This window comes from Mustela nivalis (assembly GCF_964662115.1).
Source record: "Mustela nivalis genome assembly, chromosome: 5".
Classification (NCBI taxonomy): Eukaryota; Metazoa; Chordata; class Mammalia; order Carnivora; family Mustelidae; genus Mustela; species Mustela nivalis.
In genome coordinates, this window is record NC_139024.1 from 90,061,293 (window position 1) to 90,075,477 (window position 14,185).

At 36.3% G+C, this 14,185-nt stretch overlaps 1 protein-coding gene and 1 pseudogene across 2 annotated transcripts in view; one reads left to right on the forward strand and one right to left on the reverse strand.

The window, feature by feature from the left end:
- The window catches only part of CDC5L (cell division cycle 5 like), a 53,534-nt gene extending 41,133 nt beyond the window's left edge, over positions 1 to 12,401 (forward strand). The window contains exons 15-16 of the mRNA XM_082733204.1: positions 8,764 to 8,976; positions 9,737 to 12,401. Of these exons, the coding sequence (XP_082589330.1) occupies positions 8,764 to 8,976; positions 9,737 to 9,841 (318 nt within the window). The 3' untranslated portion in view covers positions 9,842 to 12,401. The remainder of the gene's footprint in view (positions 1 to 8,763; positions 8,977 to 9,736) is intronic.
- LOC309866024 (BCL2/adenovirus E1B 19 kDa protein-interacting protein 3-like pseudogene) lies at positions 6,805 to 7,693 on the reverse strand (annotated as a pseudogene). Its single transcript has one exon. The product of its transcript is annotated as a BCL2/adenovirus E1B 19 kDa protein-interacting protein 3-like pseudogene (transcript).
- Positions 12,402 to 14,185: the final 1,784 nt, after the last annotated feature.

Below are 14,185 nucleotides of genomic sequence, written 5' to 3' on the forward strand. Positions count from 1 at the left end.
AGCCCTTGTTCTAGCCCCTGGGAACACAGCAGGAACAAAGCAGACAAGCTCTGTGCTCTTGCGGACTTCAGTTATCTGGAAAATGCTCCATGTGGAGAACCTCATTTTCTGATGATGCCAGATAAATGACTCATTACTGTATTTGGGAAGTGCAAATAGAATTTGAAGTGTTTTAATTTGTTTCCACTTTAAGTGGAAATAGGAAATCGTCTGAAGGCATAATTATTTTGAGTGAAATAATTTCCAGTAGGTGCAAAAATGAAAAGAGAAGTCTGAATTTAGGCCTGCTATTAAATTTAATAGTATTTGAAATAGTATCTAAACTGCTGTGTTGAGGAAGTTTGGCTGAAAAGTAGATTTTGTCATGTTAGCTGTAAAAACGGAAAGGCTTTCCTTAGAGGTGGAAACTAGGTCCAGAAGTAATACTTCTCCCTGTATTTTACTGGCACAGGCAGCTTAGTCAAGAAATACTATGTAACATCGGCTTCTTGGAAATAAAGTAACAACACAGATAACACATTTAAAATCTTTCTCCTCTGCATATTTGTAGAACTCTTATGAGGACCCTTGCCTTTACTGAATGGTTGTATTTCAGCGAAATTGACTGCACAATGGGGTCATATTTTCTCAGCAATTTTTTGTTATAAAGTCAGATATTTTTACATGGGAAAAAATTCACCTTTAATACTTTAGAGAGTCAAAGCTTAGGGTAAGGATCAAGTTGTTGGGCAGATCTGCGTGGGGGACTGACTATATGTTGTAGTCACTCGGCAGGTTTATATTCCCTTATGGGTGTGTGTGGGGAGGGGTGACATGGGGCACAGGAGAAAAGTTTATAGTACTCTGGAATGCACCCTTTCTCAAGTTCTGCTCTTTGCCTTGATCTTTAGAGGCACTGACACATTTCTTGGTAGTTCCTATCAAGAACTCTAGACTGGATCAGAGATCTCCTTGGTACAGTTGTGTTGCTTCTGTTATGCCTCAACATGGAGTTGAATTTGTTTTGTGTGTTTCATTTCCTAACTCATGCAGATGTAAAGTGCTCTTGGTATTGCTTTGTTGGTACATTACTGTTCTTGAAAAGGCCTTTAGTAAGGTTTTGCCTCACTGCTTAGCTTGCTTTGTGGAGATGCAGCCTGGTGGTTGCTAACGTGGGGAGGTGCTAGTAATAATCACTTACTTGGATTAATAATAATAATAATCACTTAATAATAAGTAATAATCACTTACTGCAGCTCATCAGTATGGAGAGGCTTCACTGATAGAACTGAACCCTAGTGAGTAGTATAGAGATTAAAGGAAAGGCACTCATGGACTTTTGTTTGCAAACATTTTGGTGGTTGAACCGCATCGTTACTACTATAGGATCATGTTGCTAAATGATAGACTAAGAAGTGGAGCTGCCATCAACTGTATTTATTTTGGGTATCCTTAAACTTGTTTTTCCAGCGGTATAAAGTTATATTCTGGGCCCCCAAGAAAGAGTTTCACTGAGGGATGCTCTTAATGTTTCTGAACCTCACTGTAACAGACTTGAACTGAAGACAGTATTGACGACCCAAGGATAATGTGTTTATTTTGGAATTACTTAGGCTTAGTAACCTTAACAAACTTAGTGAGTTTGAAAGTAACAATTACACTTTTATAAGTCCCATACAGCCCCCTTTTGTAATGACCCGAGGAAACACTTATGGTTCCACTGATTCATCTCCTGGGGACCATCAGTTTTCCATTGGTCTCTGGCCAGTCTCTTTTAGACAGTTTCTCTTCTATGCATTTAAAAAATAACATTTGTAGGCATTTTTCTAAAAATAATACCTGTACTTTGTAGAAAGTTTAAAAAGAAATTAAAAAACAATTTGAAAAGAAACCTACCATCCAGACATAATTACCTTAAACATTTTGAGGAATGCATATGTGTGCATGTATATATTTATTTATATATGTGGGGGATGTGTGTGTGTGTGTATGTATGTATGACTAGAGATAGAAAAAAAATTACCATATGCATCTATGTGTGGATTAAAGGAGGAAGGTGTTTAGAACTGAATTGGAATCACCATATACTACCTTGTTAATTTAATAGTATACTATTACAGATATCATTTAAAAAAAAAAACAAACCAGATCACTTGCTCTCATTTATAAAGTTGTGGCAAAGAACAGCTTTGGCAAAATCCCGAAGTAATTAATACACTAGTTATATTCTGTCCAACTTCTTAACAAGTTATTGAATAACCTTTTCTTCCCTGTAAAATTTTTCTGAGATATATTTGTTTTCTTATGATTTTATAGCTTGTTAAGAATAAAAGAATTAGGAATTTAAAAGTATAAGCTGGGGAAAGTCCAAGCTTTTTTCAAGTGTCAGATAAAATTCTTGTAGGCTAATGTCTCAGGGAAAGAATGATAGGCAGATTCATTAAATTAAGATCTTGTTTATGTGTGTCTAGAATAACTTGTTTTTCAGGGAACTGTCTGATGGCATTAAGCCATTTAGACCCACAGCTAGAATTTCTTCAGGCATGTTTGCATTTCAGGGGTTGAGGCAAGGAGGACGTTTGTCCATTAGGTGTGGCCTAATTTGTTGAACTTTGAAGTAGGACACATTCTGTAGCTGCTTCACTTCATTGCTGTTTGGCCTAGGGCAAGTTACTTAACCTCTCTGAGCCTCACCTGTAATATTTTTCCTTACCTGTAATATTTGAGTGGCTAATAGTTTTTATCTCACATAAGTGAGAGTTTGAGATACTATAAGATTAAATGAGATACTGTGTGCCTTGCAATTAGGAGGTTTAGTGAGTGGAAATTCTCTCCCTGTCTCTTCAGGTCTGTCAGTACCCTTAGTGTTACCTGAATTGAATTAAACTTGGTTTGATGCTCTCAGATATCAAGAAGTAACTTTTGGTACCTTAAACAACAGAGTGGCTGAGTTTTTATTCTATAAATTTTGATGACTGTCTGAAATTTGAGACATGGTTGATTTTCACAGAGAGATTGAGTATGGCTTAAGGCTCAGATTTTGGTTAGTAAAAATGGATTTTAACATAATTGTGGATTGTAATTTAACATTTCATATATACATTTTGGTGTGTTTAAATCTTTGACATACTTGTAAATTTTTGATTTCTCTTATATTTCACTGTATTGATGGTTCATGGTTTGTGGTGTACAGTCTTAACAAAATAGCCTCTGCAGTAGATACTGAATTTGAATTTTATAGAACCTTTTTATTATGGGAGTTCTCATCTACCATAGATGAGTTTAATGAGTCCTCAAGTGTTAGCATCCAGCTAGGGTTATCAGCTCACAGCTGCTTTTGTGTCCTATGTTGTTTTCCCTTTCCCATTATTTTGAAGCAAATTCCAAACATTGTATTGTAAAACTGAGTTACAGTACATGAAATTTGTCAGTTTGGTATCCCCCACACATTGATATATAGATACATTCTCATTCATCTCTTTTGGATTGAATTTTTACTCTTTCAGTTTGGATGTAGTCAGCTTTAATTATATCAAGTGTTATCCTACTTTTAATTTTCTCATAGTTACAGTTTTCTTTCTTTCTTTCTTTCTTTCTTTCTTTTTTTCTTTTTTAAGATTTTATTTATTAGAGAGAGACTGAGGTAGTGACAGGGAGAGGGAAAAGCAGGCTCCCTGCTGAGCATGGAGCTGGACTCAGGGCTCCATCACAGCACCGTGAGATCATGACTTGAGTGGAAGGCAGATGCTTAACCCACTGAACCACCCAGGTACCCCTAAGCACAGTTTTCTAATAGTGAATTTTATTCAGTATTATTAGAAATTTTGTGCTGATACATAAGTAAAGCACAAGCTTCCATTCTAACCATATGTGGTAGGTTTGTCTGGTGACAAGTTTATAAAGTAACCTTATCTCCACTCCTATCTCTGCTATTATCTCTATTAGATGTTTTAAGAAGAATTTGAAGTGCATTTCTAAGTGCAGATAAGGATTTGGAAAAAAAAAAAAGTTTTGTAACTTAGTTCTAACGTACTGGGGAAGCTTCTTAGGCCAATATTGTTTTGTTCAATATAAGTTGTCCTTCAGGAATGGCAATTGCTAATACTTAATTTTTTTAGAAAAGCTTAGCAATACGAATTTGGTTAAGTCACAGTATAGTTTTTCCTTTTTTTCTTTTTTTTTTTTGTATTTTAAACAATAGGGTTTTACACCTTGTTGGACTTTTAATGTTTCTGTGGTGTATGAGTATGGGTTGGGGGGGGGGTTGGACTAATTTAAGGCAGTTCTGTTCCGTGAATCCATGCACATTTCATGTTTGAGGTTTCTTGGCTAGAAAAAAGCCAGACCTTATAGGTTAGTGTTTTTCACTCTTAAAGCACATTGAGCAGGTATAGGTTGAACATTTTACAAAGTGTATAGATAATCTTCCCTCACATTTTAAAGATCAGGTGGCAGATGTCAGGTAGCTGAGCTTAAATTGAATGTTTAAAGCTGCATTTAATTTTTCTTACACTTTTTGTGACTAAATTTATGTAGTTATTTGACTATAAATTAATTTTTTCCTGTGCTTAATTTTTTTGGTATAGTTTATCCATATTTTCTTGGAACCTTAGGTACAATATTTGAGCCAGAAGATTTTATATAAAGCTTGAGCTAAGTTAAATGAAATTGTTAGCATGAAATGGAAGCTAGCAACTTTGCAGTTTTAAAATCCTTGATAGTTTGGGAAGTGTAATAACTCAACTGTAGGAGGTGAGGTAATGCCCAGTTATGAGGTATCAGTCATTCTAAATGTGCCCTGATGACTAATTAAAAACTTTTAGAACATAAGTATTATGCTGTTTTACCAAATTGGTAATTGAACATTCATGCAGTACAGTGCATAGCTAATTGAATTATCTTAATCAATGAAAGTGAAAATTTGTATGTCTGATTTTTAAAATGTGCTATATATAGGGGTGCCTGGGTGGGTCAGTCGGTTAAGTGTCAGACTCTTGATTTCCGGTTGCGTCATGATCTCAGGGTGGTGAGACTGAGCCCTGTGGTAGGGCTCTGTGCTCAGCAGGGAGTCTGCTTGAGATTCTCTTTCCCTCCCCCTCCTTTTCTTTATCCCCCTCTGCTCTCCTGCTCATTCACTCTCTCAGAAAAAATTTGCTATGTGTATTAATTTGAAATTCTGTGCTGTTAATGTTAGGTTTTTGGAATGTTTATTTGAGTCCACATATGATTAGAGTATCTTAGAACATGCTGAATTACAGTCTAAGAAATTGGGTGCAACTCTATCCTGATTGCCTAGTAGAGTCATCTGGGGCTTTAAAAATACCAAGGTCTGAGACCGTTTAAATAAGGGTCTATGAGTTTAGGGCACTGGCATTGGTAGATTTGAAAAGCTCTGCAGATGAGTCTAAAGTTGAGCTGGGGTTGAAAGCCACTGGCTTGAGAATACACGTTCCAGTACTGTTACTTGCTGTGGTTGTCCTCGAAAGGCAAACTGCCTTCTTAAAAGAAGAAACAGCTATTTTTTCCTTGCTTTATTTTTAGGAAGGATTCTGGGTCATTTTTTATTAAAGTTGGGATTTTAAGGTTTTAAAGCCTCATCATTAATCCCGTGGTCCATTGGAGAGGGGAGAGCAAAAAGGTTAAACTCTTAGTGTATATAAGATAATTGTAATCAGACCTGACAATTTGTTAACTGTTTCCTCCGTGCTAGTCACTGGGAGGCTAAGGGTTTGACATCTTTTGTCTTACTTAAGCTCCATAATAACTTACAGCAGTGATTGCCATTTTACTGATGGGGAAAGAACGTTTAAGTAATTTGCATTGACTGAGAACAGCGGGGTGGCAATGCTGGGGGGCGAGAGTGACTTGCTGCCCCCTCTCCTGTGCTGCCTGACTCCACCCAGTTTCCTTAGACACACATCATTGCCATGGAATTTACTTCGATTTGTTATCTATTAGAGGAAAATGGCTCCTTTATAAAGGACATTATTTATTATTCAAATGAATTGCACTCGAATAAAAGCTTACTAGCTTTTTATGGATTGTTATTTGGGTGTACATTATCTTGAAAGTACTTAGTTTTGGAGTCACTTGACGGAATCAGTTGAGGTGGGAGAGTGGGGGGAGAGAGGAAGTAAGCTGAGAGAGGGAGGGAGGAGGAAAGAAAACAGACACATGCATAGGAAGGTAACACAGATTTAATCATTATTCTTGTGGCTCTGACCTCGTAATTTGTGTCATTTGTTGAAAACATGTATTTGCAGATCACTTTAAAATACAAAGTGATAAAAAAATGCAAAGTGATTATATTGTGGGACTTATATAATATACACCAAGAGTAGGTGTAACGTGAATGGGATTCTTTTTTTTTGTTTGTTTGTTTAAAATAATTTTTTATTGCCCAGGATATTTTTTTTCTTGTGTCTTGTTTTTTTGTTTGTTTTCTTTTTAAATAACTATAAATTCAAGCTTAGTGAAGCTTGCTTTGTCTTGAAAAAACAAAACAAAACAACAAAGCTGTTCTATCATTTGCTAATCTGATCTCATTTGAAGAGAGAGGTGGTAGTTATCCTGCAAGTATAAAATTTTTACCATGAATGATGCAGGTCTAAGTCTAGTGGCACTAAAAGGAGACGATAGCATTGTTGACAAAATAATAATCTGCTGGTGGCATTTGCGGAAAAGAAGCCCTTGCAAATTTCTAAATAACAGTAAACTCTGTTAGGAAATTCTAAAAAGTGTCTTACAGGCCAAAAAGGCAATGAGGTTAGTAAAATGCCTCAACAGAGTTTGAATAAAATACTGGATTTGAGAGTTACTGGAACTTGAATATGTAAATATAGGGTGGCAGGTTGGGTCATGCTTACAATGGTCTCAAGTTCAAATAAACTACTGTGACAATACACCATTTCACAGGTCACACGCTTTTCTGGGGCTGTTCTTTCCTTCAGTAGGTGCTGGCAGAAGGCGTGCCAAGTCACTTTCCAATATAGATGCCTAGGCCCAAAGCCAAAACATGAGAGAGGAAGAGAGAAGGAATGAACACCTTAAGGAATTCTGCAGAGAAAATACTCCCTTTCTTCATGGCCCCACTTTTCCTCATGCTTAAAGAGACAGAGCACTTGGGGTGTCTGAAGTGGAACTCCTTAGGTGGAATGTTTTCAGGTCTACTGGACCAGTCAGACACCCAGTCAATGCTTTTCTTCAACAAATCAACTTCTTTCTCTCCTTCTGCAACTTCTTTTTCTGACTGAGAGCTATGGTCCCTGCTGGTGTGCCATCAAACATAATCTGCCCATCTTCTTGTGGGGAAGGGCTGTCACAGTGAGAACTGGCTCTTGAACTACTCTGTCCTGATTTGTGTTGTGCATCCAAAAGAATCTTCTCCATGTCTCCATTGTGGATAGAGGATGAGGATGGTTCATGTTCTAGCCCTCCATTTTTCCCATTGCCATTATCATTGCCATTGCTGCTGTTCATGGGTAGCTCCACCCAGGAACTGTTGAGGCCGGCTGGGGGGGTGGGCAAAGGTTGTTCACCTTCCTCGCAGTTGTTGTTGTTGTTGTGCAGGAGCCGTGGCTGCTCTACTAAATGAGACGACATTGTCAGGTGGCTGGAAGGGCTTGTGGCCGCAGCAGGACCGTCTCTGGTTCTCCAGCAGCAATACCGTGAATGGGATTCTTTATTACACACCTGTTTCCTTCTCAACCATCTCTCCTTGGACTCTTAACTGGGCTTTCTCTCCCCTGCATCAGCTCTAGAATTTTGTTGATACATTGCTTTGTTAATGGTCTTCCTCCTCTTCTTTAGTGAGTTTGAATTCTTTCCCCCTAATTTTTAGAATGAGTTGAGGAGGCAGCCCATCTGTGCTCAGTATATATATTTATTTATTTATTATTTTTCAATATACATATTAATAGGAAAACTGTCTCAATTTTCTGGTGTCTTCACTTTTCAAAAACTAAAGATTTTTTTGCTTTGCCAAATGTGATATTCTTTTTCCTTTAATGGGTTTTGTGCCACATTTAAAATTAAAGCATTCTAAAAATATTTATAATTTAAGGGGGTTATATTTCAATTACAACCATGGTGCATCAGTTGGACATTATTCAGTTGTTAAAATTGTACTACATATATAATACAGAAGTGCATTTTCCCGACTTTTATTGAGAAATAATTGATGTTCATCATTGTATAAACTTTAGGTATTCAGGATGGTGGTTTGATTTACATGTATTGTGAAATGATTATTGCGATAGATTCATTTAACCTCCATCATCTCATAGATAAAATAAAAAGGAAGAAAGAAGAAAAGAAAAAAAGAAAAAAATGTCCTCTTGTGATCTTAAGGTTTACTCTTTTCAAACCTTCTGTATATCATACAGCAGTGTTAGCTGTAGTCTTCATATTGTATAGAAGTACATTTTGGGGATAAAGGTAGTAAAGATGGGTCTCTGCCAGTCCTCAAATCACTGCAGATTAATGATAGCAGAAGTTATTTTCAGAAGTAGAGATTAGTTTTTCTTACACTACGAAATTCAAGCTTGCTTTGAAGTTGAATCCTGGGTGAAGTTACTATAGATAGATGACGTTGGACTAAACTGTGAAACCTCTAGGGCAAGACAAACCCTTCTCAGGCCAAATTTTGTGTTACGGTAGTTAAAATATAAGGAATTCTGATGTACCTTTGCTTTGAGGAGATAAACAAAGCAGTAGTGCCTTTTTAGTTCTATTATTTAACCTGCTTTTCTCATGCCTGCTGATGTGATCTTCCCCCGACCCCAGATAAACAGGGGTCACATGACGACGGAAGCCAAGAGAGCTGCAAAGATGGAGAAGAAGATGAAAATTTTGCTTGGGGGTTACCAGTCTCGTGCTATGGGGCTCATGAAACAGTTGAATGACTTATGGGACCAAATTGAGCAGGCTTACTTGGAGTTACGTACTTTTGAAGAACTCAAGAAACATGAAGATTCTGCCATTCCCCGGAGGCTAGAGGTAACATTATTGCTTTGCAGCATTGCTTAAAAAGAGAATTGCAAAGAATTACCAGGGCCTTCCTGTTTTTTCTTTTTTCCTGTGCAGACTGTCTCTGAAGTTGATACTGTCTGGCTTTTTTCAATGAAAGCCTGAAGTTTTTGACTTTCTTATCTAGAATTGTCTGTGTGTAGATGGTTAGACTGGGCCAGTGATGGATCCAATGGCTTTTCCTTTACTAATTTTCTGGTTTGTTTATTGATACACTGTGAAATAGAATGAGTAACCCTTGTGATTTGTCTCCCTGAAGCTTAATTGCATCCCATCCTTATAGCTCTCTGAGGTACATTTAACCAGTGTCTGTTTTATAATTTAGGATGCTGGAAATATAGCTGGTCATTCTAAAGCAGGAAATTCCTTTGGCAGGATTTAGTTTAACTTTATTTCCCAAGTGTGCATGATAGTTGCTGCCCAGGTAAAGGGCAGTCAGGGCTTATTGAAGTGCGTTTAGGGGTGTTGATAGGGTGACAGTGGTTTGTTTATCTGAGATGGCAGCAGAGACTTTGCAACAGGATGGTAGTCATTTGGCCAGAGAATAGTTGCAGCAGTGGTTTTATAGCGTAAGTAGTTGCTATTTATTGTTTCTCTGGGGGAATACTTAACTCTTTAAGAGTCATGATGTAGCTCAGCTATTTGTAAGATGATAAAGTACCGTAAGATATTTTTAATTTTCAGTGTGTTTGCATATGAAATAATTATTTAATATTTTTGTCTCTTTAAGTGTCTAAAAGAAGATGTTCAGCGACAGCAGGAAAGAGAAAAAGAACTTCAGCATAGATATGCTGACTTGCTGCTGGAGAAAGAGACTTTAAAGTCCAAATTCTGAACATAGTTTATATTCTGTCACAAGATGAATTAATTACTGGTTTTCATACTCTGGAAGGCTGAAACTGATGATTATCTTCATTGACAAATTTGCCCACAATCTGTGGCTTTTCAGTTGTTTATTTTAAATGATATCGATCTTACACAGTCTACGTATAAAGACTTTAACTCCACAGGACATTTTAGGGTTTAAATTATTAAGATGATCATTCTTTTAGCAGTGTCATATTTGCAAAATTTTTTTAGTTTTGGCCTTTAATTTTAAAAGCCTGATTTTAAGTGCTGCCTGTGAGTAAACTCTTGAATAAAAACAAAATATAAAAAATTGAGAGTGTAGCCTTTTGTTTGAAGTAATTAGATACTTAAAGTGCCCACAAACCAGCAAGTATGTACTCTGTGTCATATTTAATGAGTAACTCTTGGGTAATCAAAATGGTGATCCAGTATCTTAATTCCTTAAGAGGAGTCCTTTTGTGGCTTTGTTTTAGCAAAGAGTACTGTTTCTCAGTACACTGACAAGATAGATTAACATTTTTTTTTTTTTTTTTTTCTCAGTTTAACTTTAGGGAAGGTATGTTCTCTGCTCAGCTACTCAATTTATGGATTAGGACTCAAGAGATTCAATTTTTATTGACCTGTTCTTTTCTTGTAAATGTCTTTTTGACAAAGGCATGTTAAAGATTAATTTTAATAAGGCTATTGAACTTTAGTAAAGCTTTGTGTTTATCTTAGCAAGTTCATTACCAAGTATAGAATTTGGGGAATGGGTAGGAATGGGAAGACCTGACTTTATAATTCACATGAAATCTTTTGGGACAGTTATTAGTTGGCTACAGTGTGTTGGACTTATGTGGGAAATTTCCCAATCTTAAGAATCCTAGGGACTAAAAGGAGGGAAGGAGGGATTCATTCATGAAGTCATCAGATATTTATTAACTATATCCCCAGTGTCAGAGTCTTGGAGATAGAACATTGAATAACGTAGGCATGACTCCTGCTTTGTGGTGCTTACAGTCTGTTGGGAATTTTAAAAAGTGACCAAGGTTCGCATAATTTCAGAACTGGCAGTCTCAGTGCATTGTAGACAGATGGCGAATGCTTTTGCTAGATAGCAGTGCAGGTTTAACTGGCAGATAGCTCTGCATTATCTTTGTTAGTACCCTGGAAAGCCCAGGGTTCTTTACCAACAGGACTCCGAGAGCGATTTTGGTAACTGTTTTCACGTTCACATTTATCGAATTCTCTTACAAGCATTCATTAAGTGATTGTGTTAAAACTAGTGTTGGAAAGCATGTTTAGGTCTCAGTAACTTTGGGACAGAAATTAATTACGATAAAGAGCCAAAAAAACCCCACCAGCATGAGTGAGATCTCTTTGAAATACTAGAAATAACACTTAGATAAGAAAATGCAGTCTCTAAAGAAAAAAAATACCTAACAGCAGGTGTAGACTTAAGCTGTCCAACCATTTTATCCTCCCTATTTTCACATCTGCTTTTCTGGGAAAATTAGTTGTGAAGTATGATGTCCTACAGTACATTTCTCCTAAAATGTGACTGCGCTATTGGCCCTGTAGAATTTGATTTGCTAATAGATTATTTAGGAAAATTGCATTTTTACTAAGTGAGTTTAGTCTCTTGGGCTTTTGTTCTTTTTTTTTTTTTTTTTTTTTTTTTTGTAAAAGTAGGCTCCACATCTAGATCTAGGGTGGAGCCCAAACACAGGGCTGAACTCACAACCCTGAGGTCAAGACCTGAGCTGAGATCAAGAGTGGTGTGCTCACCCAACCGAGTCACCTAGGTGCCCCAGTCCAATTTTTGACATGGGGATTTTGCTAGCTGTGTAAGACGAATAGGATAACTACGTATATTTTTCTTTCATCAAGCAGTTATGTTATTGGAGTGATTTGTTCCATTGAAGATTGAAGGATTGCGCTTAAGAAACTTCTGATCTGAGAGCCTTTTTGGGAAGTAATTTCTTGCTAACAGTTTCTTCTGTGACTGTGTTACCTCTTTTTAAATGGAAGTATCTTTAATAAATTTTGATTTTAAAATTTTGTTTTAAATTTTGTTTTAAAATGTATTTCTCCTTTTGTGTTTGTTATTTGCTAAATTTAAGTAATTTATACTTTTCCAGAAAACTTAATTTGGTTGAAATTTAAGACATTTATTTGCAGAGGATTTTAATAGAGAGTAAGAAATCTCATATTAAGTCTGTTACTGGTAAGTTAAAGAAATTGACCTTAGTTTTACCATTTCCTGTTTTTTTCCTTGATTTGCCTTGCTAAAGGTAATCTTTTCTCTTCAGAAAAAACCCTGGTTTTTGGATTTATCACTTGTCATTTGTTTTAAAATATATTAATTTTTCATTTTATGTGTATTTCTTTTGTTTTCTGTAGAGTTTCTTGCCCTGTTTGAGTCTGATGTTTTTGTTCTTATTTGTATACAAATGAAGGGTTTTGGTTATCTCTAATTTCAGATATCCCAGCTACTGTTGTTTCTTGTTTTCTAAGTAGTTTATTATTATTGTCTTAAATTTTTGGTTAATAAGAATATTTAAAAATTTCTGTGTGGTTGGCTTTTTTTTTTTAATTGTTGCTACTTGTAGCATTTTTACCTTGTAGCAAGGAAATATGGCTTATGTGGTTTCTGCTTTTTAGAATTGAGGTTTTGTGGGCTCCTGGGTGGCTCGTTGGGTTAAGCGGCTGCCTTCAGCTCAGGTTCTGACTGAGTCCTGCATCAGGCTCCCTGTTCAGCGGGGAGCCTGCTTTTCCCTCTCTCTCTATGTGCTGCTCTGCCTACTTGGACTGTCTATCTCTCTGTCAAATAAATAAATGAAATCTTTCAAAAAAAAATTGAGGTTTTTGGGGCCCAGCATTTTAAAAACAGTTCTATGAATGTTTTAAGTGAAGCTTTATGCAGTTTGTATGCGATAGAGGTGAACGAACAGTATTCAGTCACTCTAATTATATTATTCAAACTTTTATTTTCTTATCTTGTATAAGTGTCTTAAAATCTTCTAGATCTTTTTCTCAATTTCAGCTTGTCTTTCAAGCTTTTGTTTCATACATTTTGATACTGTTGTTTAGTATGTAAATTCTTGTGTCTGTTGGGGTCATTCATAAAAGACTTGCTAGTCTATATAGTTACTCTTTCTCTCCTTTATACTTCTGCTTTGAAATTTACCTCTTTGAGATTGGAATATTCTTTTTTTGTTATTTATATTTGTTTGATTAGTTGTCTTTTTAAAAAAACTTGTATATATATAATAGTTTTCTGTCTCTAAATAGGATGTTTTGTTGGATTATATATTTCATCCCATTTGGAGAATTTTTGCAATTTAATAGGGGAGACTAATCCATTTGCTTTTATGTTAATTACTGACTCTGGTCTTCTGTGATCATGTTTTATGCTTTCTCACTGATACCCTCTCATTTCCTAAATGGACTGTAATGTCCTGGGCTTTAATTTTCTTAGCGATTTAGGAAATATGCATTCTCTTTTACGTTTTACAGATAATGATGGTATCATTTCGGGTTCAGGATCCATTCAAGAGAAAGAAACCATGGGGTCCCTGGGTGGCTCAGTCGCTAAGCATCTGCTTTCAGCTCAGGTCATGATCCCAGGGTCTTGGGATTGAGCCCTGCAATCGGGCTCCCTGCTCAGCAGGAAGCCTGCTTCTTCCTCTCCCACTCCCTAGCCTTGTGTTCCCTCTCACTGTGTTTCTCTCTGTCAAATAATAAAATCTTTAAAAAAAAAAAGTGAAAGAGAAATAAACCATACCAGTAATTTGATTAGGGAAATTTAATATGAAGAATTACTAGTAATAGGAGGTTAACCACGAAGATGGGCAAAGACAACTTTAAAAGAAACACAGAGCTAGCAGATGCAGAGAGGAGCCACTACTTGTAGATTGAGAGTACTCAAATAGGGAACATTCTTTTTTATGCTGAATAATATTCTATGTGTCTGTGTATATATGTATGTGTATCACATTCTTGTTAGATAAAAAGAATTCATTGGTATTCATTGGTAGATTATCTGGGTTGTTTCCACATCTTGGCTACTGAATGGTGCAATGAATATGAGGGTGCAGATGGTTTTTGGAGTCAGTGTTTTCATTTTCTTGAATAAATACCCAGAAGTAGAACTGCTGAATCATATGGTAGTTCTATTTTTAATTTTTTGATGAGGCTCCATACTGTTTTTTATAGTGGTTGCACCAGTTTACATTCCCACAAACAGTGCATGGGGGTTCCTTTTCTCCACATCCTCACCAACACTTAATATTTCTTGTATTTTTGATACTGGCCATTCTGACGGGTGTGAGGTTATGTCTTATTGCAA